General features: G+C 40.4%; 1 protein-coding gene across 34 annotated transcripts in view; it reads right to left on the bottom strand.

Annotated features, from left to right (window-relative positions):
- The window catches only part of rims2a (regulating synaptic membrane exocytosis 2a), a 154,861-nt gene that overhangs the window by 31,439 nt on the left and 98,752 nt on the right, over positions 1–24,670 (bottom strand). For 8 of the 34 annotated variants that reach the window (XM_044207225.1, XM_044207231.1, XM_044207234.1 and 5 more), the window contains 2 exons: positions 19,923–20,108; positions 18,102–18,208 (listed from right to left, as the gene is read on the bottom strand). In XM_044207225.1, the coding sequence (XP_044063160.1) occupies positions 18,102–18,208; positions 19,923–20,108 (293 nt within the window). Of the gene's footprint in view, positions 1–7,334; positions 7,436–9,408; positions 9,442–16,374; positions 16,426–17,787; positions 17,821–18,101; positions 18,209–19,922; positions 20,109–23,484; positions 23,599–24,517; positions 24,584–24,670 lie in introns of all 34 variants that reach the window. The other 26 variants (XM_044207227.1, XM_044207229.1, XM_044207233.1 and 23 more) reach the window with 14 other exon arrangements.

Genomic DNA, 24,670 nt, shown 5'->3' with positions numbered 1-24,670 from the left:
ACACCACAGCACTGAGACTGCTCTTGTTAAAGTCTTCATTGACATCTACTTAAACACAGACCGTGGCAGAATTTCAGCCTTGGTATTATTGGATCTCTGTGCTGTATTCAGCACAGTCGAGCACAACATATTACTAGACGGATTTGAAAACTGGCTGTGACTTTCTGGCACAGTAATAAACTGGTATGAATCCTACTTAAAGGACAGGTAATTACACACCTGAGCGGACAAAAATTACATGTGGAGTTCCCCAAGGCTCCATTCTCGGGCCTCTTCTGTTTAACATCTATATGCTCCCACTGGCTCAGATTATGGAAAACAACAAAATATGTTATTATAATTATGCAGACGACACACAAATTTACATAACAATGTCACCAGAGGACTATAATCCCATACAAGTGCTGAGTAAGTGTATTGAACAAATCAACGATTGGATGCGCCAGAATTTTCTTTATTAAACAAAGATAAAACTGGAGTCATTGTTTTTGGAGCCAAGGAGTGTCTCCAAAAACAATTGTCTCAGCAGGATTTGGAAAAACTTGACTCGACTACTATAACGGTGTCTTTACAGGTCTCTCTAAAAAATCGATCAGACAGCTGCAGCTGATTCAGAATGCAGCTACTGAGGGTCCTCACTAAGACCAAGAAAGTGGATCACATCACTCCAGTTCTGAGGTCTTTACACTGGCTTCCTGTCTTTCAAAGAATTTATTTCAAAATACTACTGTTGGTTTATATAGCACTGAATGGTTTAGGGCCAAACTACATTTCTGATCTTCTGCTATGTTATGAACCATCCAGACCTCTCTGGTCGTCTGGGGTAGGTCTGCTTTCTGTCCCTAGAGTCAAAACTAAACATGGAGAAGCAACGTTCAGTTTTTATGCACCACATATCTGGAACAAACTCCAGGGAAAACTGCAGGTCTGCTGCAGCTCTCAGTTCTTTTAAATCAAGACTGAAGACTTTTCTGTTTGCTGCTGCCTTTTATTAAATCAAATAATGATTAATTTCTTACACTGAACTGTAACTTTTACCCTCCTGTTTTATCTTGTTTATATTTTCTATTTAACTCTTTTTAATTTAAATGTCTTTTTTATATTGCCCTATGTTGCTTTTATGTTTATGTAAAGCACTTTGAATCGCCTTGTTGTTGAAATGTGCTATACAAATAAACTTGCCTTGCGCCTTACCTTGCCTTACACGGTTGAACCAGGATTAAAACATTTCAGGATTGAGGCAAATAAAATCAGGCAATTAAAATAATACAGTAATACAATGAAATGAAATAAAAAAACCCCAAAGATAATTACTATTATTACTACTACAGTGGTGTGCAAAAGTGTTTGCCCCCTTCCTGATTTCTTTTTTTTTTGCATGTTTGTCACTCTTAAATGTTTCAGATCATTAAATAAAATTCAAATATTAGTCAAAGATCACACAAGTAAACACAAAATGTTTTTAAATGAAGGTTGTTATTATTAAGGGAAAAGAAAATCCAAACCTACATGGCCCTGTGTGAAAAAGTGATTGCCTAAATGCCTAAACCTAATAACTGGTTTAGCCACCCTTAGCAGCAACAACTGCAATCAAGCGTTTGCGATAACTTGCAGTGAGTCTTTTACAGCGCTGTGGAGGAATTTTGGCCCACTCATCTTTGCAAAATTGTTGTAATTCAACCACATTGGATGGTTTTCAAGCATGAACTGCCTTTTTAAGGTCATGCTACAGCATCTCAATAGGATTCAGGTCAGGACTTCCTCCACAGCGCTGTAAAAGACTCATTGCAAGTTATCGCAAACGCTTGATTGAGGTTGTTGCTGCTAAGGATGGCCCAACCAGTTATTAGGTTTACGGGGCAATCACTTTTTCACACAGGGCCATGTAGGTTTGGATTTTGTTTTCCCTTAATAATAACAACCTTCATTTAAAAACTGCATTTTGTGTTTACTTGTGTTATCTTTGACTAATATTTCAATTTGTTTGATGATCTGAAACATTTAAGTGTGACAAACATGCAAAAAAAAAAAGAAATCAGGAAGGGGGCAAACACTTTTTCACACCACTGTATATGTTGCAATAAAACGGAGTGCTAGGATTAATAAAAGGCTTTTTTTTAAAAAAGATACGTCTTGAGAAGTGATTTAAAAGATGTCACTGATTCAGCAAGCCTCAGGTCCTTGCGCAGGGAGTTCCAGAGTCGAGGGCCCCTGACTGCAAATGTCTGGTCACCTTTAGTTTTGAGCCGGGACTCAGGAACAGCTAACAGAGCCCTGCCTGAGGATCTGAGGCTGTGCCCTGGCTCAGAGGGGAGCAGCAATTCAGCAATGTAGTTAGGAACTGAACCATGAAGTGCTTTAAAGGTGATCAGTAAATCAATTCAATTGTAAAACTAAATGGTAACCAGTGAAGTGAGGCTAAAACAGGTCTGATAAGATCATGTCTTCTAGTGCTTGTTAAAAGCAGAGCAGCTGCGTATTGTACCAGCTGAAGGCGCAAGATATTTTTTGGCTCAAACCAGAATACAATGAATTATAATAATCTACCCGAGAAGAAATAAAAGCATGCCTTCTCGATCAGGTCGAGAGAGAAAAGTCCTGATCTTTGAGATGCTCCTTACTTGATAAAAACATGATCAAACAATTGTCATTTTAATTTTGATACTTTTTAATAAATGTTGCTGATAATACTATAATATAATTTTACTTAAATAATATTTTTAATTCAAGACTTTTACTTGTAATGGCGTATTTTTAAATTGTGGTATTACTTCTTTTACTTAAATGTACAACAAGGAGTTTTTAACTGGTTATGAAACAAGTCTCAAGTTAATACCTGCCTCTGTATGACCTACATAAGCAAACCAGACCATCAGCAACAGATTTGCTATTTCTATATCTGTCCGATTCCCCCGAAATCAGACAAATCGACTTACAGCACTTAGACCAGAAGAGCCCATGTTTACATTTCCCAGGCAAAGGTTCGCAATGAGTAGTACGTTAGCCAGTTAAAAGGAAGCGGGGGGGATTTTTCTTTAGACAATGTTATTTTTTACGTTATATTTTGTGGCTATGGCTGATGCTGGAGCAGGATCAGTAAAAAGAAGAAGAAAATAATTGACCGAAGAACAATAAAAGTTAAAAGGGAGAGTGATGGAGCACGGGAGAAAACACGAGTCAACCTTCAAAACAGATCCTGAATTGGCCCTCTTCCTCCCAGACAGGTATGTAATAACCAAATTACCATTACCGAGCAACCAAATCTGTTAGAGTAATTAATCTTACATAGCCACAAATAGACAGGCTATATTACCTCACAGCTGTTTAAAAAAGAAAAATAGCAATGAAAATATGTTGCGTCTTTTTTCACTTGCTTCCAAAACAAATACACGTGCTAGCCAGCTCAAGATCTTTACAACATGAGGCGGTGGCACCACTACTGCTTTTGTCCACAGGGGCCGCCAGAATCAACACAAAATGAAAATTCCTTCTAGTTGCTTTAAGTAAAGGATTGTTTCCACTACTGGTAGGCACACGGTACGATATAATGTAAAACATTGACATTTAGTTGGCTTGCAAGACAGATTTTTACTAAACTATCTCTAGCTTTACACTGAGGCTTCCTTGGAAGCTCAACTGGGATGACAATCTTGGCACCACCCTGGTTCAAGAAGATTTGTAAAACTGGATGTGTATATAATATCCTGTGTATATTTTTTTGTTGGATGTTTACTGTAAGAGAACCTGAACCCGAGTGTTACAGTAACTGTTTTACACTGCAGTTTAAGCGCAAGCGCTCAGAAGTCTTGTTTAATAATAGTGAGAGCATTGTTTTGTTAATGGCACTACCAAGAAGGATAATGTTCAACAGAAAAGGACAACTCACAATGTAATCTTCTTTTTATAGACTCCTAGCAAACACATTGGCTGCTCCTAATGCAATAGTTTTCATACCACAGACTTAAAAGGAAAGCTGGCCAGAGAGCCTTTGTCTTGTACGGCTTGTCCCAGACAACAGCGAGACACCAGGCTCAGGCCGAGCTCTCTAAACATGTTCAGGACTTCTCCAGAACAGAGTAGTAAATACTTGACTCTGCACATGCTCATTTGTCACATTCCTTGAATTTACAACAAAAAGGCTTAAAGGCTCAGTCACCCAAATGACAAAGAGAAAACACATTTCCACACTTACTTCTAGCCTTGCAGATAATTTTGCTTTTATGTGCTAAGATTTAGAAGTATCCACTTATGTTTGTATGGCACACAGAACTGAAGAATGACATTTTAAAAGCACAACAGCTGTGCATCTCCCTACAAACTTTGGCCCAGTTACTCAAGATAATCCACAGACCTTGCTGTGAACATGAATTATTATGATTTCCTATCTTCAGCTAAAACTATTTCCCAACAGAAATGGTTGAAAGAGAGGTCTGGGAACTATCCTGAATTACTAAGACATTGTTTCTGGGAAGGTATGTCGCTACTGAGTTTTCCAGATTGGCTGTTTCCATCTCACTCATGCCCATTGGAAATCCCCTCTTCTTCTTCTATGGTTCCACCTCAATCTACTGACCTGGGTAGTGGTACCCCCTACTGTCCTTCCCTGTCCCCAACACCTTCACCAGTTCATCTCCCTATTAAGACTGTTGTAACAAATAGGGTTACTCGTCCATTTTGCACTGCTAAGCAGGTTAACAAAAACAACCTTCAGTACATAAACTGTACCACTGTCCCTCCTACAGCCATTACTCTAAAAAGCTACATTTGCTTTATTCAATGCTAGGTCTCTGTCAAACAAAACCTTTATCCTGAATGGTTTGATCACATCGCATAATTTGGATATTCTAATTTGAGACCTGGCTAAAGACTGGGGACTGCTGTCATTTAGTCGAACTCTGCCCTCCCGACTACAATTATTTGAACTCCCTGAGGTGCACGGGCCGTGATGGAGGCCTCGCTGTTGCCTACATCAACCATTTTAACTGTAAAGCTTTGAGATGCTTATGTTTAAATTCAACTGTCAAAACCCTGTCTGCTGTATTTCAATCCATCCATTGTCCTCAATCATGATAGAATTATTATTGTAGGGGATTTTAATATCCCTGTCGATGACCCATCTAACCATTATGCCACTGAATTCATAAACATTACTGATTCATTCAACCTGGTGCAGCATGTCTCTGGTTCGATTCATAACTGAGGCCACACCCTTGACCTCGTATTTACTTTACCTGGTCTATAAACTCCCTCTCATTGATAGAACTTGTCTCTGATCACAAATGTACTCTATTTGACTCCTCCATCCAGGCAACTTCTCCAATTCCAGCATTTTTAATATTCAGTCTGCTCTAAAGTTCTCATCTAGCTTCTCTGATTTATATAATAGCCCAACTCAACCTTCTAACATTAATGATCTGGTCAGTTATTTTAATAACCTGTGTTACTAGGTAATAGATGCCATTGTACCTATTACAACACAGTCCTCGAGCTCTGTTTAGCACAATCAATCAGCTTGTACAACTTGCCCCTGCTGCTATCTCTGCCACCTCAACTGAAGATTGTGAATTGTATTCATCATTTTTGTCAACAAAATTAACAGCATAAAATCCAAAATTGTGCCCCCATTCTCCTCTTCTGATCTAGTCATGTTCCAAATTTACTAACCCAATTTGCCCCCATTACTATGCACAACCTCATAGAGACAATTTCTCATCTGTGCCTGTCATCCTGCCAACTTGATATTTTACCCTCCAAATTCTTTAAAGAGGTCCTACCTGTCATTGGCCCAGATCAATTTAAGACAGCCTGCGTCCAGCCACTTTAAAAAAAACCCCGGTCTTGATACATCTGTTGTGAACAATTTTAGACCCATTTCGAAGTACTGGAAAAACTTGTCATTGAGCAGCTCCCTCAAGTTGTTGAAGGGAATAATGTTTCTGATAAATTTCAATCTGGCTTTCGGCAAAAACACAGTACTGAAACAGCTTTGTTAAGAGTCACGAATGACATCCTTATGCAGGCTGATAGGGGGAACACTCCATCTTGGTTTTACTCGATGTAAGCGTTGACTCTGATACCACTGATCATTCCATCCTCATCAATCGACTAAATATATGCATTGGTATCTCAGGGAAAGCCCTAGAGTGGTTTGTGGCATATTTGTCAGACCTTTTTTTGGTCTCTATGGGTAACTATGTGTCTTCATACACTCCGCTATTATATGGGGTGCCTCAGGGGTCAATCCTCGGTCCTATTCTTTTCTGTTTGTATATGCTTTCCTGGGGCCAGATAATCACTTGCTTAGGTTGTATACCCTATCACTGTTACGTGGACTCTGCTATATGTTTCAGTAAAACCAGATGATTTCAGCAACCTAGACACTCTCCACAACTGCTATAAAGGACTGGATGTCACTTAACTGTCTTCAACTAAATTCTGACAAAACTGAGATTCTCATTATTGGCCCTGAAAATGCTACAAATGGCTTATAAGGCACTACATGGCTTAGCTCCCGCCTACATTTCCAAGCTACTAAGGCTTTACACCACTCAGCGGCCACTTAGATCATGCAACCAAAACCTGTTGGCTATACCGCGTGCCAAACGTAAAACCAAAGCTGACTGCTCTTTTGCTGTCTTAGCACCCAGACATTGGAACAATCTTCCCCCTCACCTTAGATCAGCTAAGTCTGTTGACTATTTCAAACCCCATTTAAAAACCCACTTCTTTAGGTTGGCTTTTCTATAATTCCAAGGATGTGCTCTGGGTGGTATCTGGTTGCTGTATGCTTTCTGTGGTCATATATGCATTGCGTTTCTATGTATTTTTGAATGTTTTTCTTATGTATGTGCTTTGCTCTTCTGTGTTTGTGCTTGATGTTGATGTAAAGCACCTTTTAACCTGTGTTAAAAAAGGTGCTACATAAATAAAGTTTTACTAGATGTATTTTTTCATTGAAATGTCAAAGCAAAACTATTTGCATGGCTCAATACCACTTGGAATAAGCGGAGATACTTTTTGTAATTTTGGTGAAATTACCCTTTAAAAAAACAATTGAACCTAACCCAACTTCCAACCTTTGACTGAGTTGAGTGTTTACCTGTTTTGGTGTGTTTGTGTGACTTTGTCTGTGTGTATACAGTATGTACACTATGCAAACATCAATGCACATGCGCAGTATGATGTTGATATGTGCATGTGTACATGCTTGACTGCTTGCAAAGTGTACTATATGGCCTATGCACAGTGCAACCATGCAAACAGTATACTGCACTGTAGGTACATGTTTTTCTGTGAATCTGGAGTACGGAAGCATACCTCCAGATTGTTTTTACCTTGTGGTAGTCCTGCTCCAGTCTGGAGTCAGAGCCCGCTCCCTGCTTGTACTTGTTCATCTTCAGTTTCATCTGCCTGGTCCTCTCCTCCATGTCCATACCTAAGCACAGAGACAGGAGGCTGTCAGATGGGGGCTGATGCAGTGAGGAAGGCCTGATGGAGGGACATACTGTTATGGTGAGAGACAAGCTTCTGCTGAGCTATGAGCCATGAGCTATGACAAGGAGGGATCTAATGGGAAAAAGCTGAATGGTTGGCGTTTAACACAGAAACACAAACACAAACAAAAAATATTGACTGGTAGAAAGGCAAGCTGCGAAACACATTAAACAGCTACATGTGTAACCAGTTGTCACTATTCCGGGCTCATTTATCTTTATAGAAAATTTCAACCCAAATGTTCTTTTTAATTGACTGAATAATAATGAAATAGCACAATCTATTGATTCCTGCTACAGCTTTGGACACTAATACTGCAGTAAACAAAATGTACAACCTCCAACAATGCTTGTCACCCATGTTGGGACACATTACATTCTAGATAAATGCCAATTCTTACAGCAAATGAAATTCCTAATTGATCCGACTATCCCCTTTTCTCATTTCAGTGCTTTGCAAAATCATCCCATCATCCTGTTTGCCCATCTCATCTCCTCCTAAACTCAATTTAAGCAATGTGCTTTGTTTCATATTGCTGCAAGCGCAATTTGCATTATACAAACATCACGCTATAATCAATACACAAGCTCGTTTTGCTGAGGTAATAATGCCACTGCATCAGAAATTTTTACGTAACTAAAAAGAAAATAAAACACCAAAATAATACCTCACAACAAATACTTTCTGCTGACACTGCTACACGTGTTTTGCTTTTGCAAAAACAACTTTCAATCGCAGCCAAATTATGACTTTCCTGCTGTACCTGCATCTCCATTCTCTCCACTTGCTCTCTGTCTCTACTTGTGTGTCATTTGATGGTAATGATAAAGTGAAGGTGAATGCACACGTACAAGTGCCATGCGCACATACAGTATGCGTATAGCTTCACATACACACACGCACACAGACAGAGAAAAGCAATACAAGCTGAGAGCAAATGAATGACTGCATATGTGAGGCAAAGTGAATTTTTTTCAATGGAGTTCATTCTCTGCCTCTCTTGGTTAATGGTTTACTGTTACTACACTGCTTAAGTAACATCTCACAGCCTACACACTTTCACGTCTTTAGTTCTCTCTAAATTACAGGGAAAGGGTCATTTCATGTAAGAAGCATTCAGAAAACCGCTTGTTATGTCACACCATATGAGTTTTTGTTTTCAACATGTTTTACCTAAAAAAAAATTGTTGATCAACTACTGTAGTTAAGCTGTTTTTAAAGTTACAGTGTTACAGTGTAGTCAGAAAGTACTGGGACATTGTTTGTTGCGATGACTTTGTCTAGATCATTGGATTTGAAATGAAACAATGGTTATGAGGTTAAAGCTGCAACTTTCAGCTTTACTGTGAGGGTCTTTACAGCCACATCAGATGAACAGTGTAGGAATTGCTAGCCTTTTTATACATGACCCCCCCAATTTTAGGGGACAAGACATCATAAAGTTAAAGTAATAGTTTTAAATTTTGGGAAGTACACTTACTCATTTTCTTGCAGAGAGTTTGATGAGAAGATTGATACCACTCTCATGTCTGTATGGTAAATATGTAGCTGGAGTCATTCACTGACAGCAAGTTTTTTCTAGGTAGACAATAACACAGTGTCTCATGTTTAGACCTGATGCAAAGAAACCACAGTGGCGTGACCATGATCATGCTTCTATGAACTGTAAGCATACACAGTCTGTTTGCAGCAAAATGAAGAGTGCGGAGATGCCAGAAGCATCGTCTACAGAACAATTAAGTGCGCAAACGGCACCAGAGAATGCGAGCGAAGCGGAAAAAGAAAAGACGATTGAGGTGAGGGGAGGTGGGTGGGGGACGGCAAGCCAGGAAGAGTGAATAAAAGTAGGAGCAGAAGAAGAAGAGGGCGGCTGAGTCAGAAAAGAAAGAAGGTGAAGAAGAAGAAGGGACAGACCTGAGTTCGTCCAACTTGGTGAGTCCGTGTCTTCTGGGATCACATCACAGAATGGACAGACACAGACAGAGGAGAGGAAGATGGATGTGAGAGGATGCACGAAGGGTAAGGGGGGAGACAGAGGAGAAGAGGAAGGAAGGAGGGAGAGCGACGTCATCATCGTGATCACCGAGTATGCCAGGTTTGGAGGGTCAGAGTGAGGAGGAAGAGGATGGAGGGTCGGGAGGAGGGAGGGACACAACACAACAACAATACGACACGACAATGACAAAACAACAAGCACAGAACACACAAAAAAATCATAGAGTACACCAAGAACACACAAACTCCACCATGGGCACGGTGAGAAGTCAAAATAGAGCAGGAGGGTGCGAGGCCGGGAGAGGCTGAGGTAGAGGCTAAGAGTTTAGTTATTAGAAATTAGAAAGGGGGGAAAGGTTGGGAAGGTGAGGTTCTGTGCTTTAAAGGAAAAAGAGCTGAAACAGTAAAGAGATGTTAATGTACAGAAACCCGATAGAAACTCGAGACCTCTGAGGATAGGCGGGGAGAAGGGGGAGAGGAAAGGAAGGTAAAAGGAGAAGTGGATGTCACTTGAGTCTGCATGGGGCAGCTGTGGGGAGACAGCCTGGAAAAATAACATAAAAGAAAGGAAAAAAAAAACACAAAACAACACAAACTGAAAGCACAGAGCAGCGAGCACACAAAAGAGAGAGCCGACTACCTCACAAAGTTTCAGCAAAAAACATGAAAATTGACAAAAATATCGACGTAACCTGAGTAGAGTACATTCAAATGCACACACACACATACACACACACACACACAGGCGTCAGCTACAGTATCTTTTTGAAAGAAGGTTATGCAACAACAAGATCGACTGCTTGCTTTCAGGCATCTCTGTTGCTTCCAATTACATATTTTGCCCCTCTTCATATTATTCATGTCCTTCTTTCCTTCCGCTCAGCCTGCTGAGACCCTGGAATATTCTGAGGAGGGTTTTGTTTCCCTTCTCTTTCTCTCCAAAGATGAACTGTGCTTTCATTTCTCTATCACCAATCAAGACACTTCCATGTGTGTTTTGATCCTGTGTAAGCAACCACTGGTGGGCCCACAGGACCCGGGATCGAGGGTTCACATGGGGGTCAATGTGTAATCAGCCGCATCTGTAACCCCTGTTCAGAGTCAGGCTGCCCCCTCTGTCCACCACTGTGTTCTCCAACCTTCCTGTCTAATCCCCATCCTGGAGTCTGAACCTGACAAAACCAACGGTGACAGCTGGGAGGGCAAAAGAAGCACACTCCAATCAGACTTAATTTTCATACCCCCTTACACAGAATTTGCATTTAGCTCAATTAGTACTCCATTAGGGTGAATAATGGAGTGTCACATGAATAAAAAGACAATGTGAGACATCTGCCTCACCAGCTTTCATCTCTTTGTGCCAGCTAACATCATCTCATTAGAGAGTCAAATGATAATCAAGAGAGCAAGTGATTTTTTTCTCCTTACTTCAGCTGCATCATGTAGGTCATCAGGATAAGAGAGTGATATATTAAGACAGAGATGGGAGTAAAAACCAGAACACGTCAGGGTGGAAAAGTCTCCTGTGGTCTGTGGGTTAATATTGTATGGTCTTAACATATCATATTTAACCCAACAGCCCCTGAATGACAAATTACTCTAAGACTACAGACCCCAGCTGTCGACAATCACAGCGTTACAAACAATTACAAATGGTGATTCATAGACAATGAGCTGGTAAAATAACAAAAGGATGTTTCCAAAAACTCAGTTTTCACTCTATGGAGGTACCTACATTTCCACAACAGTACATGCCAGCGTGGGTCGGGCCAATGTTACTAAGGCTTGAAAAATGAGCTCAACTGCCATGATACTAAATTCTGAAAAACAGTGATTTAAAAAAAAAGGTTGACAGTTTGCAAGACACTACAGCTGTCAATCTTAAATAAGATACCAGGTAGGTACAGCATTAGAAGGGCAAAGAGTTGTATAAGGACCCCAGTATAAAGTTCAGCTTACTTTATTTTAATGTGTTTTAATTTCCGTGTCAGGCCAAACATTTGGTCAACCCCACATGGGATTACAAGACACAGCTATTTATCAAACATAAGAAAATATAACATGCACAGTTCTGTAACAAATATACAAAATCTAAAAGAAATGCTATGAGTTTATCCTGATAAAGGGCCTTTTTCCTTATCTCCCAGGCTTTCTCAAAGTAACTGACTAACTTTTCTTATGTGAACAGTGAAAGCAGTCTCTGTGCATCGTTCATGTTTTAAAAAATCTATTTCTGTTTGTAGTTTACTAAAATAAAGTAATATGTAGTTCCAAGTAAATAGGACAATAGAAAACAAAATGGAACTCATTGTCTATATCACTGAGATGGCACATGCCACAGACATGCTTTTCTTCTTCCAGACTGACATACTGTTCAGTTTCAACATTGAATGGTAAAATACCATATCTCAACTGGGCACATAAATAGCTTTGCATCTTAGATATATTATATACAACATGATTTTCAAAACAATATCATCCTAAGTGTACGCATTTTGGTTTAGTCCATTTATCACTAGCCCGCTGTTCTTTACTATCAGCTAACACAGATTCTCTTAACAGACAAATGTTGATCTTTTCATTATTAAAATAGTATAAAATGACTGTTGTTAAACTATGTGTAGTCATCATCACTCCCACTTAGAGAAAATTATGTTTTAGGTTCGGTAAACACACTGTAGGTAAACTCTTCACTCATTAATTCCAGCCTCTTTTTAGTAAATTGCTTCCACTAAGTTTGATAACTGATACAGGCACGATACGCAGGATTTATCACATTAGTACATGACACAGTCTGTCTGCCCCTGTTTACATAAGAGCAGATTCAAAAAATTAACAACTGCACCACCTGCACAAAGCAAGATGAGAAATTCATGTCATCATCCCTTACATTTCACTGGCTTATGTTTCAGGTATTTTGTTCTTTTGTAGGTCCAGAGACGTTGTTGTCGGTGGTGGTGTGTGTGCTTCTTGTGGAGCACAGAATAAATGACTGGTATGGGAAAAATAATGAACAATAGGTGGTAGTGAGGGGTGTGATTAAAACTCCCCACTTATACACAATCACTGTTGAGGAGCCTTGCCCGGCCTTGAGATAGCTCCCAATGTGAAAGTAACATGAATGTGGTTGCACTCAATCAACCTTTCCAGGATAAATAAGGGTTGAAAAATCTGCAGAGACGAACCAGGGAGTTTAACGAGAGACAGGGGCTGAAAAACAAAGAGGACAAGGGAGAAACTGAAAGAGTAAGAGACTGACTGATGACCACGCTTCCTGAAGGTTCATTAAAGCTTGAATCTCAGGCAGTGGGAGGCAGAGGCTTTACGGCCATGTCTGATCCCCTGCACACCAAGATCCACTGGGCCTTGTTAGCCCACAACACCAGACTACACATTACATGCAGTTCTACAGCGACAAATTTATCAGGGTGGTGAAGAGTCAAGGCTTTTAATGTTACTGTGTCACACTGTAACAAAATAAATATAAAATAATAAATAAAACAGTAAATATGCTCATAAAATCAGTGGTTGCAGACACATAACTGTTTGTGCTGTTTTTCTTCAGGCTTTGTTTAACATTTAACAATGTTACTGTTTCAAGTTGCATCTAAAGCCACCACAGAGATCAGATCCAGCAAGTGTCTTAGCAGGTAAATATAAATGCGGCTTAATTCAAACGGAGGTGAAGACGTGTTTCCATGGAAGCATATTAAGACGATACAGCAAACACAGTACATCGAGCCACTGGTGGTGCCATTACCTTAGCAACACATTTCATGTTTCCTTGCAATACATCCATGGATGACAGCATCTCATCAAACTACACTTTATTAAATATTTTGTTTAGGGTAATGAAATGTGCTGTGCTTTACAAAATCAACCTAAATCAGTTTTCAAACTCTTTGTGATGATGAAGAGATCAGAGTGTCTACAGAAACATCAGCTCCAGGCTGCACTGCAAAACCACACCAAGGAGGGAGAGACAGAAAAACAGACGGACGCCATCCAGAGGCTGACCTGGGAAACCTCATGTTACTCATCATTTTAAATTATCCTGCTGGCCCATACAAAATATATGAAGCGAGCTCTCCTTGCATTATATCTCCTGCTTAAAAAAAAAAACACTGTTCTTACATCTAGCTTCTACTGTACATGGTCCAGGTCTGACTGTGGTGAGGCTGTAATCCAGCTGATAAGAGGCCACACAAACTGTGAAGAACAGCGCGGAAAAACTCTTCAAGGACAGATCACTTTGGTAGAATATTGTTTAGACTTTGAAGGTGCATACCTTTCTATGAGTCCATGAATGAGAAACAACCGACCATCTTTTCTTGCTCTATAGTAAACACTGTTCACCTGAAGAATTTGAATCTTACTTTGAAAATTTGGCGATAAAAAGGCAGCTCTCAATAAGTAATGTTAGAGGACAGCAGCTTCTCAAAACTTTGTTTTCAGCAATTAAAATAGGTATGTAGGACAACATGAATGATTATTGGCAGCTATAACACAGCTTGGTTGGTTTAAAAATGTATATCTACTGTCCAGTTTGGTTTATGTGACCCCTGGTCAAATGATTCCTCTGACAGTGACATGCTCAGCTGACTGAGTAATACACGAGTAAGCTGATTCAGTGCATTGTTCAAGTACAAATAGCAGTCCTCACAGTTATGGTGCAGATTTGCCACAAGGCCATAACATACACTTCATTCATACAGCCTTGACAACATGGACCATTGGCAGCATTTGTTTGGGTTACCGACAACAACTTTGCTATTGGTTAAGCCATGACCAGACTCCACCTCATCACCATGATGCACTTTTCTGTAAGGACAGATTCAATTAGTTGGTTATGGACTTCATCTGTTCATGGACTCATATGATTGTGAAAAGAAGTCTAATACTCTATCAAAGTGAAATATGGCTTTTAAAGTGGCAGAAATCCACACCCAGACCAACCAACCTGTGTCAGTGAGAGAGGGTTGTGGTTGTGTCCCTCCATCAGACAAACAGCCATTCAGCCCTCGCTGCTGGTCCTCCCATGTCACTTCTACAGCAAGACACACACGCACACATACATATACATATATATATATATATATATATACACACACACACACACTGGTTTGTACGATACAGGAATCTTGGGGACCTTGGATTATCAAGGGACCTTTCCTAAAATCCTGCACAAAATGTGCAAAAAATAATAATTTTTATTATTATTTATCATTACCTTTTAGTACATAGTTTACATATTAAAACCATTATGCATATATTTTGCAGTGATAACAGAGACCAGTGGTAAGATATGGTAAGAAAGAAAAAGACCTCTTTGCCACCTCAGCACTGAAATCATGGACAGCTCCTCATCAAACATAATGAACTTTGTTCCATCTGCTGGCCAAAAGAGGTAACAGCCTATAAGGTTCTAAAAAATAAGAGATCTTACTCTGCAGTACTTCTACAGTAAAGTAAAATGCACAGACTTCAGGAAATACAACACTTGATTATTATTTGTTGAGATGCGATAGTTTATGGCCGTTTTTGAAAGAAAATTGCAAAGAACTGTCCTAAACATGAGTTATGTATGACTGAAACTGCCAGTCTAAAGGAGTATTGTACAGGGTGTGTGTGTATGTGTTCAATAATCCATGTCTAATTAGAATGATTGGCAATTTCACAATGGAAATGGAGAGCTCTGCCTTTGTGAGGTGGAGCTGAGCAGAATTAATTTCTATAAAAGTAGAGGGCAGATTAGGGCCTTCCTGAAGCCAGAGAAGGACAGACCAGCAGAGATCACGACAGCACTCTGTACATATTAACATCAGCTACATACAACTCTCAAAATTGATCACTCCAAATCAACTCAATAGGAATTAACCACACTCAGTCTATATAATGGATGAAATGTGAACAAAGGGAAGTTTGAATAAAGAACTGTATAAATGTGCTACAGCAAATAAGAAAGAAGAGAATCACAGATGCTAGTGAATGTTACACATGAAGAAGTTGTGTTGACCGAGAAAGCCCACACAGCAAAGTCACACCATCACACTATTCAGAGGACTTGCCTTTCCTCCCATTTACCGGTGGGCCTTGGGGTTTTTCCTCACAGTCTGCTGCTAATAGAGAGACATATGGAGGCTCATGAAATGATGGCCCTCTGAAACCTCATACTGGTACTGTAAGTCACATTAATATGGCAACTCATACTGTATGTGCTCAAACACAGACGCACATACACCCACAGATCCACACACAAACACACTGCTATCCCAACATACTGAATACTAGTTAGCATATAAAAGCCACTACACAAAAATGCTATGAACCTTTGGTTATAATACTGTACAATGTCTGGTTAATTGCACCATGCAGTTGTTACGATACTCATAATACAACATCCAACCTTCTTACAGCAGCATTTGGCCTGCAGAATATCACTCAGAGCACAATGATTATAGACAATTGCAGAGTATCCACTGAGTCAGTCAGCACTACAGCTATGGCAGTGTTGAGTAATAGCACCACACAGTCAGAGGACAGGAGCACGCCATATAAACAGATGGGAAAGTAGGAAGTGGAAACTGTGGGAAACTCCAGTTTCTGCCAACAGTCTGGCCGTTCATTCAAGCCTGTGGATGAATGTACTGTACATGAACACGTACTGTACATTGCTCTCATCCAAAAAGCAAAACAAGGTCCTAACAGAGCTTGTACTTTTAATATTTCATTAGTTTTCATTGTTAATAAACATGGAAGTATATTTTTTAACTCTTTGTGAACAGTTCAAGCAAAATCAAGCAACATCACATATTTCAAGAAAATGGAGAAAAACACATTGCTTCAGGTCAAGTTTAAAGGCTGTTTCTGTAGTGATAAACACACCTGGGCAACCATTTTGGGGTTGAGGTGCCCTGTGTTCCTCCCCTGTTCCCTCTTAGGAGTTGCCACACATAAACAGATAACATACAAGACAATTAGGTATGTGCAAGTGTGAGGTATGACTAAACTTCGAATCACAGCAGCGAGACAAAACAATAGCAGATTAATCAACAGTCCAATTCTTCTCTATAATCAGCAAAGGGCAATAATATGGATCCAGTCCATAGAAAAAGCTACATAGACACACATACACAGACATTTGCATTACATAAGCTGAGTGCTATACGGCTCTGTGGAAGCTACAGCACAAGGTCAGATCAATACCTCCCCCCACTGCCCACACGCCGCCACTGTCCTGGAAGGTATGGTAGAGAGAGAGAGAGAGAGAGAGAGAGAGAGACAAACACAATGAAAGAAAGAAGGGAGGAGAGAGAGAAACAAGAAAGGATAGACAAAGAGAAAAAGTAAAGAAAGAGAGATTGGGGCAGGAATAAAGAGGAAAAGACGACACAAAGAAGCGACAGAGAGGTCCAGACAAAGAGAGCTTCAGAGGGATAAAAAGATGGCACAGATACAGAAGAAGGACAGGACTGAGAGAGAGAGAGAGCAAAGGAGAGAGTAAAGAAGATGGAGAGAGAGGCTGGTTGGCGGCTGTACAGAAGACAGGGAAAGCCCTCATGGAATCTGACAATGATGAAAGAGTTCTGCGAGTGCTTTGACAAGTTCTCCAGATCTGCCTGAGCTTTTCCCCTCTCTCTATCTTTGTCCCAGTCCCTCCACTCACTGCAAAGCTACAACAGTCTTTGTTTTTCACTGCGTCTGATTCAAAGACACAAGTAAAATAATCATTGCCTTCATCGCGGTTCTTCTTACAGTACATGTCACAAGTCGCTACAACACATAACATTTGTTAAAGAGTGCTGAGGAACAAATATGACTTCAAATGTCACTTTGTAGTTGTGAAGATGCGAGGAGTTCAAACTAATGTGCCTTAATCAAAGCCTTGTGTTTACCCTGTTTAGTAGATACAGAAAGTAAAGCATTATATTGGCTTTGGTGAAGTATCTCAGCAGTCCAAATAGTTAAAATAAATCAATAACTCCCAGACAAATAAAAAAACATCTAGAGTATAGCTAAGAACATACAAACAGGGAGGCTACATATGAGCACAACACTGGTACAATCAATAGCAGGATCCAGACAGGCCTACAAGTACAACACGATGGCACAGGACGTCAAAACTGTACGTTAAACACAGCTGCAACAGAGGGAGGGTTCAAGGAGCACAGAGTGAGCTTAGCCTCCAGTGAACCCAGCCACCCCCCGTTGCAGACAGGGTTTTGGCCTTCAGAGTAAGGTGCAGCTCAACCAGCACGCCCAGTCTGAAAGACTAAACCCATGCATTCCGGTACAGACCTTCACAAGGCTCTGTTCCTTCGTCTCCATCTTCTGAGTGAGAAATGGAAAAGGAACCGAGTAGAGATGTTATGGATGGAAGGCAAAAGTAAACACCAATGAAGCATAAAACAACAAAGAAAAATGTTGTAAAAACTGTTGTAAAACCAGCTCTTCCTTAGCCCCAATCAGGCACCAAAAAAACTATATCATTATAAAATACTGAACAGAAACACACAGTGGCACTAATATAACAATGTCCTCACTCAATAGACATGTTTTTATTCACAGACATTAAACCTGTAATGTAAACAGAAAACAACCAGGTGACTTACTTCTGTCTTTCCCCGTGGGCGGAAGCTGTGGGAGTTGCCGTCCTCGTCTACTGGACATGGGGGTACTGGTGGGACTGGTCTGGACTGATCCACTACGAGGATGCGCCCTACATGAAAAAAAGTAGTGGACAATGGGGTGAGACACAAAATAGGACGAGATCTGATGGTGGATGCAGGGCCTGGCCATGTCACCCCCACCCACATCACAGTGTGAGAAAAGTAAAGGAATTTTCAAAAAAGGGACGCTATAAGTTTGATTGCAGAAAGTAAAGTTCAACATAATAAAGTAAAGCTATCTACTATAATGAGAGACTGATGCATGATTTAATCAACTTATGTAGGATCAGTTTAATAATTTAGCATATATGTTAGATCACATATTTACTTGTTTTGATGCCAGTCACTGTTGGGCTCAATTGGAGATAATCAGTGACAGCAATTGTACCAATGCACAACTGAGAGATTATCGTATTTGTTTTATAATTTCAAGCTGAATCTTCTATGTGACAGTACTTATAGTGGTTAAATAGCTACATGTAAACAGTTTACAGCTTGATATTGTTTTATATAATGCAAATATTTTCACATTTAGTAACAGATTTCCTGATTATTTTAAATCTACAGAGTGTCTTGTATCTCCAAATATAAAACCAATGCACACAGCAATGATGTTTGGCACATGGCATGAGAGTGGAGGGATACATCAACTGTAGGGAACTGAACTGCAATAAAAGATGCCGGGTGTGAATCGCATGTACAGTCGACTCATCAAGCTGCAAGGAGAGAAGAGTTCAATGCAGAAACAGCAGACCAGTGAGACCATGCGTTCAGACTGTCCCCAAAAGGCTTCAACTCATAGCAAAAAAAACAACAAAAAAAAACAGAATGCCATCACAGAATAAACTGCATCAGTTGATGTTAGTAATGAAATCAAAGTAAAATGTTGGCCCATCACTGCTATACTCACGCAAGCGTATGAGCAGTGTGTTCCAAATTAAAACGAGTCAGCACGCTATCTACGGTGTCAGGGCTGTCGTGCCTGGGACATGTGTAAAGAAAACACAGCACCAGTGCTTTTGGGGACAAAACAAAAGTGGCTAGGTGGGTGGTGGGGTAGTTGTGAGGTGGAGGTGGAGGTGGAGGTGGGTGAGGTGAGGTGAGGTGAGGCAGGGAAGCAGGGTATTGGGAGGGTGGGAGACAGGTGGTAGTGATGTGGTCTTTCTGGTTCATTCTGTGAGTCAGGCTCGAGGTGAGTGGGAGCTCATGGGACTGGAACTGGTTTAGTTCTACAAAGGTTTTAGTTATGCAAACATTTAGCTGAGGTAGAGCTGCTCTGGGGGCAGAAATAATCTCATTGGTTGATTTGAACCTCAGTGTTGGAGTAAAAGAACAAGATAGTTTCACAAAGTAGTTATCTTCTAGGTAGTAGCTAGACTTGTAGATTTGAAAGAAAAAACAAACAGTGGTCAACACATGAAGAAGAAGAGTCGGCAGGCTACTAGCTTATCTAAAGCCTAATATGAAGCTATTTGGGTAAACTAGGTAGCTAGCCTGGTAGCTAGGCTAACTAAGTAACTTAGATACTGTAAGTTACAAGACCTCTGTATGTCTATATTACATATTCGCAGTTAGCAGCATAATATTAGCTTTAATGCATTCACTGGGCTTTAGTCTAAAAAACTGTGTTTTGTCTACTTTTTAAGCTAATGTTTAAATTATCTCTCCCTCCAGAGCAGCTATGCCTCAGGGAAATTATTGTACAACTAAAACTCCAGTCTGATTCTGTGCTAAGCTGGTTAGCGTCTCCGATCTGGGTCACACCTGGTCAAGGCAGGTGAGGGGGGGGCAGATCTCCCAGATGGCAGAGACGGCATGGACCTCATGAGTGAAGAGTCGTGGGGGCGTTCAGTGGAGCGCGATCGAGATGTGGGGCGCTCTATAGTGGGCCGCTGGTCTGCAGAGCGGGACCTGCTGTGATACTCGTGCCTATCCATGGCTCCGTGGTTCCTACAGAGGTTATTGAGAGATAGGCAGGCACTCAGTGGGGCCCCAGCAGGGCAGGGACAGTATGCTGGCAGGGTGGACAGTATGGAGGGCAAAGAAATTAGCTGCACCCTCAAAAATCCTCCAAGGTGCATGTGTTTAAGTAACATACCTGTTTATTTTTGCACGTTTTAACCTATTTACTACAAATCACATACTATTCTTTACATAATTTCTGACCATTTTCTCAACATGTTTTTCCCACCTCCTAGCCAGCCATTTGTTTCCAATAAATTCTGTATGTTGTTGTATGGGAATTAACTTGACACTTGCTCAAAGCAGGCAATCAGAATGAACATCATGTATGCTTTAGTTATGGTAACGTTTCACTACACTTACACTCATGCACTGTAATGTGGGTGCAGATTGTTAAATCTATCTGCAGTTGACATGATATTCACTGTCATGGACTACCAGACACGTCTCCATGAGCGGATTTTTGTCCTGAATTGAAGTGAATGTGTATTAATGCCCCATGTAAAGTAGGAAAAACACATTCAAAAATATAAAACACTACAGCCTGCTTTGTAAACTGGTGTGCCGTAATGTCAGCTATATACGCTTTGCATATATATTTGCAGTAAATTGACTAAAACAAGCAAAAATACAGGCATGGTCCTTTAAAGTGATAAAATGAAATTATTCAGCAACTCTTAGAGAACAGAAGGCAACACTTAAATGTTAAAAGACAACCTGTTTCAGCTGTAAAAACCTTGATCAAAGGTGCAGAACTGCATGTACAGTTGCATCAGTTTCATTCCATGAGATCTAAAATATTCAATGAACACTGAATTTGTCATTTTGAATTTTGTGAAATATACATATGGTTCAATTGACATGCAATTCTTTAATTATTTTTTACATTTCAGCTTAGTCTATTATTCTCTATAAGCAGCTGAATTACTTAATTTTAAGGGTGGATAGTATGGACAGAGGGCTAGGTGAATCCTGTGTGGTTTATGGTTCCTGTAGTGAGTTACTGTGAAGTCCTCAGGTTGTGTAGAACTGGCAGGGACCATGTGCTGTGTCTCTATACGTGGTGGGTAAGTGTTCATTTGCAGACTGTTTGAGGTAGAGTGAAATTTGAGGGAAAAGTGTATCTTTACATTGCATTTGGCTTGTTATATCTGTTATTTCCTGAAAAATGCCCAGCCATCATAAGTATTTTTGGCACAGTGAGGATGAAGGCAAATCTTGTTGATCTGAAGAGCTGAAGGAAAGAAAGCAGGTAAGGTTTCTCAACTAGGAAAATCATTGATAGTGTATAGGGATATTGTTTAACTTTGCAGAGAGAGGAGGAAAAAAAGTTTTAAAAAAAAACATTTACATAAACAGCATCACACTGTACATATCAAAAAAGTGAAGGAAATATTCAACTTGGCCTTTGAACATGAGTTGTCACAAGAGAGGTTAAGAACATGCACACTGTTTGGGAAACTGTAAAAGTTCTTTAAAGTTTAAATTCGTAAGTCCCACAGTTTTCATGTTTAATAAAACAAACAGTATTTAACTAAACCATTATACCATTTTTATTCTAAAGTGCAGAAGACATGTTGGTGTCTGTACAATACAAATAGGTGGGAGCTGCTTCTAATAAGGCTAATTGACACCAAAAGACTTTTCATTTAAAATCCTGAATTTGTTGAACATTGTTGAGAACGTGGAAGGAAAAGTTTTACTTCAGTCATTTCAATCATTTGAATTTTAATTAATAAGTCAATCTTGTCATAGTCTTGTAGTGTCTGTAGCCTTCTGAAGTAAGAAAAATTGTCCAGTAGAGGAGATGTCCTCTTTGTCTCCAATAGCAAAACAAAGGCTCATCAGTCAGTGACCTTAAGAAGCCTTTAACATTATTTACAGTGATGATCAGCATAATCATTAGTGGATTCCCATCGTGAGGTTATTAAGGCCAAGGATTTATGGGTAATATGAAGGTTATGTCTGGTACAAATCAAACTTCTCATTAGGTGTAAAATTTGATGGATATAGCCATGACATACACAAACTGCACTTTGGAATAGCACTGCTCACTACATTCTCATAGGATTCAAACAGAGTCCAAAATTTGAATTTTCTGTGCTTGGAAAAGCTGCTGTTTTGATGGTATACGCTGCAGGCTTTGTCCCACACAAGGTACACTCTGGGGTGTTGCATTTAAAAACAACAGAACCATGAAAAACATTTTCTCATGTTCTTGGGGGGGGGGCAAAAGGCTCACACTTCACTAATGCTCTCCGTTGCTCATCTCTGTCTCCTTTTCCTCTTCCACGTCCCTTGTTTCTTTATTCTGCCCTCATTTCTTCACTTCTCACTGTTGCTTTTACTCTGCCTCGGTGCAGACAGAAACAAACTGCATCTGTATGAGGAGAGCAGGGAAATCTATTCTGTTCCTCTGTGGATTACACTGAGATGCCAGACACTTTCTTTTCTCTGTCGGGTTCGTTCAAAACGAAAGGGGAGAGAAAAGAAGACGGAGAGTTCTCGTTAATGGCTATCTAGGCTATAGGCTGAGCCTGAAGTCGAGCCAAGCTGGGCCTCAGGGAAACTTTGTGACACTTTAATAAAGTCAGTCAGGCTCTCGGGCTGGGTTCTGAGGACTCATCACTTTTTTCCTAGAGAGGAGAGAAATGGCACAAACGTCACATTATTCCTGACTGAAAGCCAGATGGCAGCAGACAGAAGATTGAAGACAGCGAAAAGTGGAGTCATTTACAGAGTTTCTCTGGGGGGGTGGGGACCAATGTGAGTTCTTTCTTTTTATCGGTGCACCAGGACGCTGGCGTGGGTCCTGGGGATGGATGGGTGTCAGCAGGCCTTTCTATGCGTGCTTGGAACAGCCCGGCAGCCCATTCTGGCCAGATACAAGAAGCCAACTTTACAAAGCTACTGTGCAGCCCAGAGCAATGCATCAGAGATGCCATTGTACAGGTGAGCTATAAGCAGCTGCCAATAGCATGTAAAAAAAGGACAACACTAAAAATCACACACACCACTGATCAACATACTGCTGTTGGTATAATGTACATGGGTACATAAACAAGGACATCAACAAAGAAACAGTCAGGTGCTGTCCAGTACTCAACAACCACTATACATACAGCTGACATCAGCAACACAAATAGCTCTGAGCCTCAACATACAGAGGCAGTTGTGTATTATTATTTTACATCAGCACAACTTCAGAGCTGTGATGACTATTTAACAAAAACCGATATCAGACAGGATATCTTTTTCTGTCATCACATGTATGATCACGGATAAATTAAAGACGGACGAGGGACAACTTGAGGAGACCACAAGATGACGGATGCACAGATGCAGCGGCAGTGCATGTCAATACCTCTCGTAGTCATAGTCGGAGTAGGCACCCTCAGAATAGGCGCGGGCCATCCTAGTGGAACGCAGTAACCTGACTGCTTCCTCTCGGCAGATCGGGTACACGCGATGGTTGCGGCTGGCGAAACAATATCACAACTGGTCAGCATTTAATTTTTTTCCCAGCAGAACGGGAAGTAACATAAAAAAAGAACCTGCAAGGGAAGAAAAGTTGGTGTACACCTTTTGGATTCCCAGACTTACTCTGTCTGTTCTCTTTCTGAGCACACACCTATTTAATTATCCCGCAGATCCACAGTGAGTCATATAAGGCTAATATACACTACTATACACTGAATGTATCTACATGTTTGTAGGAGAAACCACCTCTGCTGGACAAAGCTTCACAACCATAAAACACTTATCCATTTTCAGTATTGCTATATTCACTCTTTTTGTGGACAAGATGAAAAGACTAATGAGGAATTTGCTCATCTAGGAATCACACTTCACACTCTCACATGGTACATGTTTGGAGTAAAATGAGAAGAACGTTTATATGAGAATGACTGAGATGATGAAAAGAGAGAATAAGCAGTGCTGATACTGGATGGATGAAGTGTATGGCCACAGAGTCACTCATTTTCTCAATATACTGTACCACTGAAAAGTAACACACATTATGTATATATTTGATCTTTTGCAGAAGAAATATATACTTTAACACAACACAACACTGATGGCACTGACAATGGCCAGGTAATATGAAGTAGCTTCTTCAGTGCGTCCAAAAAACATGATGTGTGATGTTGACTTTCTCAGTGCAGTGTGGTTAGGCTTAGTGGACGTAATGTCAACTGATTACTATGAGGTTCTTACAGTGCATAGACTATAGTGATAGAAAACATGCCATAGTGTCAGTGCCATGTGTTCAACACCCAAATGAAAGATTTCCTCTAGAAAAGAAAGGGGGTTGTGGGTTGGAGTTGAGGGGGTGTTGGGTTAGAAAATGGAGGTGCAGAGATGGGGCTTCATGCATGCTCATGTTAAAAGTCTACCTTGGGTCCTTTTGAGGATCATCAATAGGCTGAGTATGTCTGGTTCGAGGTAGGGTGAGAAAATGGCTGCAACCACATGGAGGGAGGAGAGAAGACAGAGATGGATATGAGATGGCGCCGAGGAAGAAGCGGAGGAGGAGGAGGAGGAGGAGG

Source organism: Siniperca chuatsi, linkage group LG9 (assembly GCF_020085105.1).
Source record: "Siniperca chuatsi isolate FFG_IHB_CAS linkage group LG9, ASM2008510v1, whole genome shotgun sequence".
Lineage (NCBI taxonomy): Eukaryota > Metazoa > Chordata > Actinopteri > Centrarchiformes > Sinipercidae > Siniperca > Siniperca chuatsi.
This window is presented reverse-complemented; position numbering and strand designations above follow the sequence as displayed.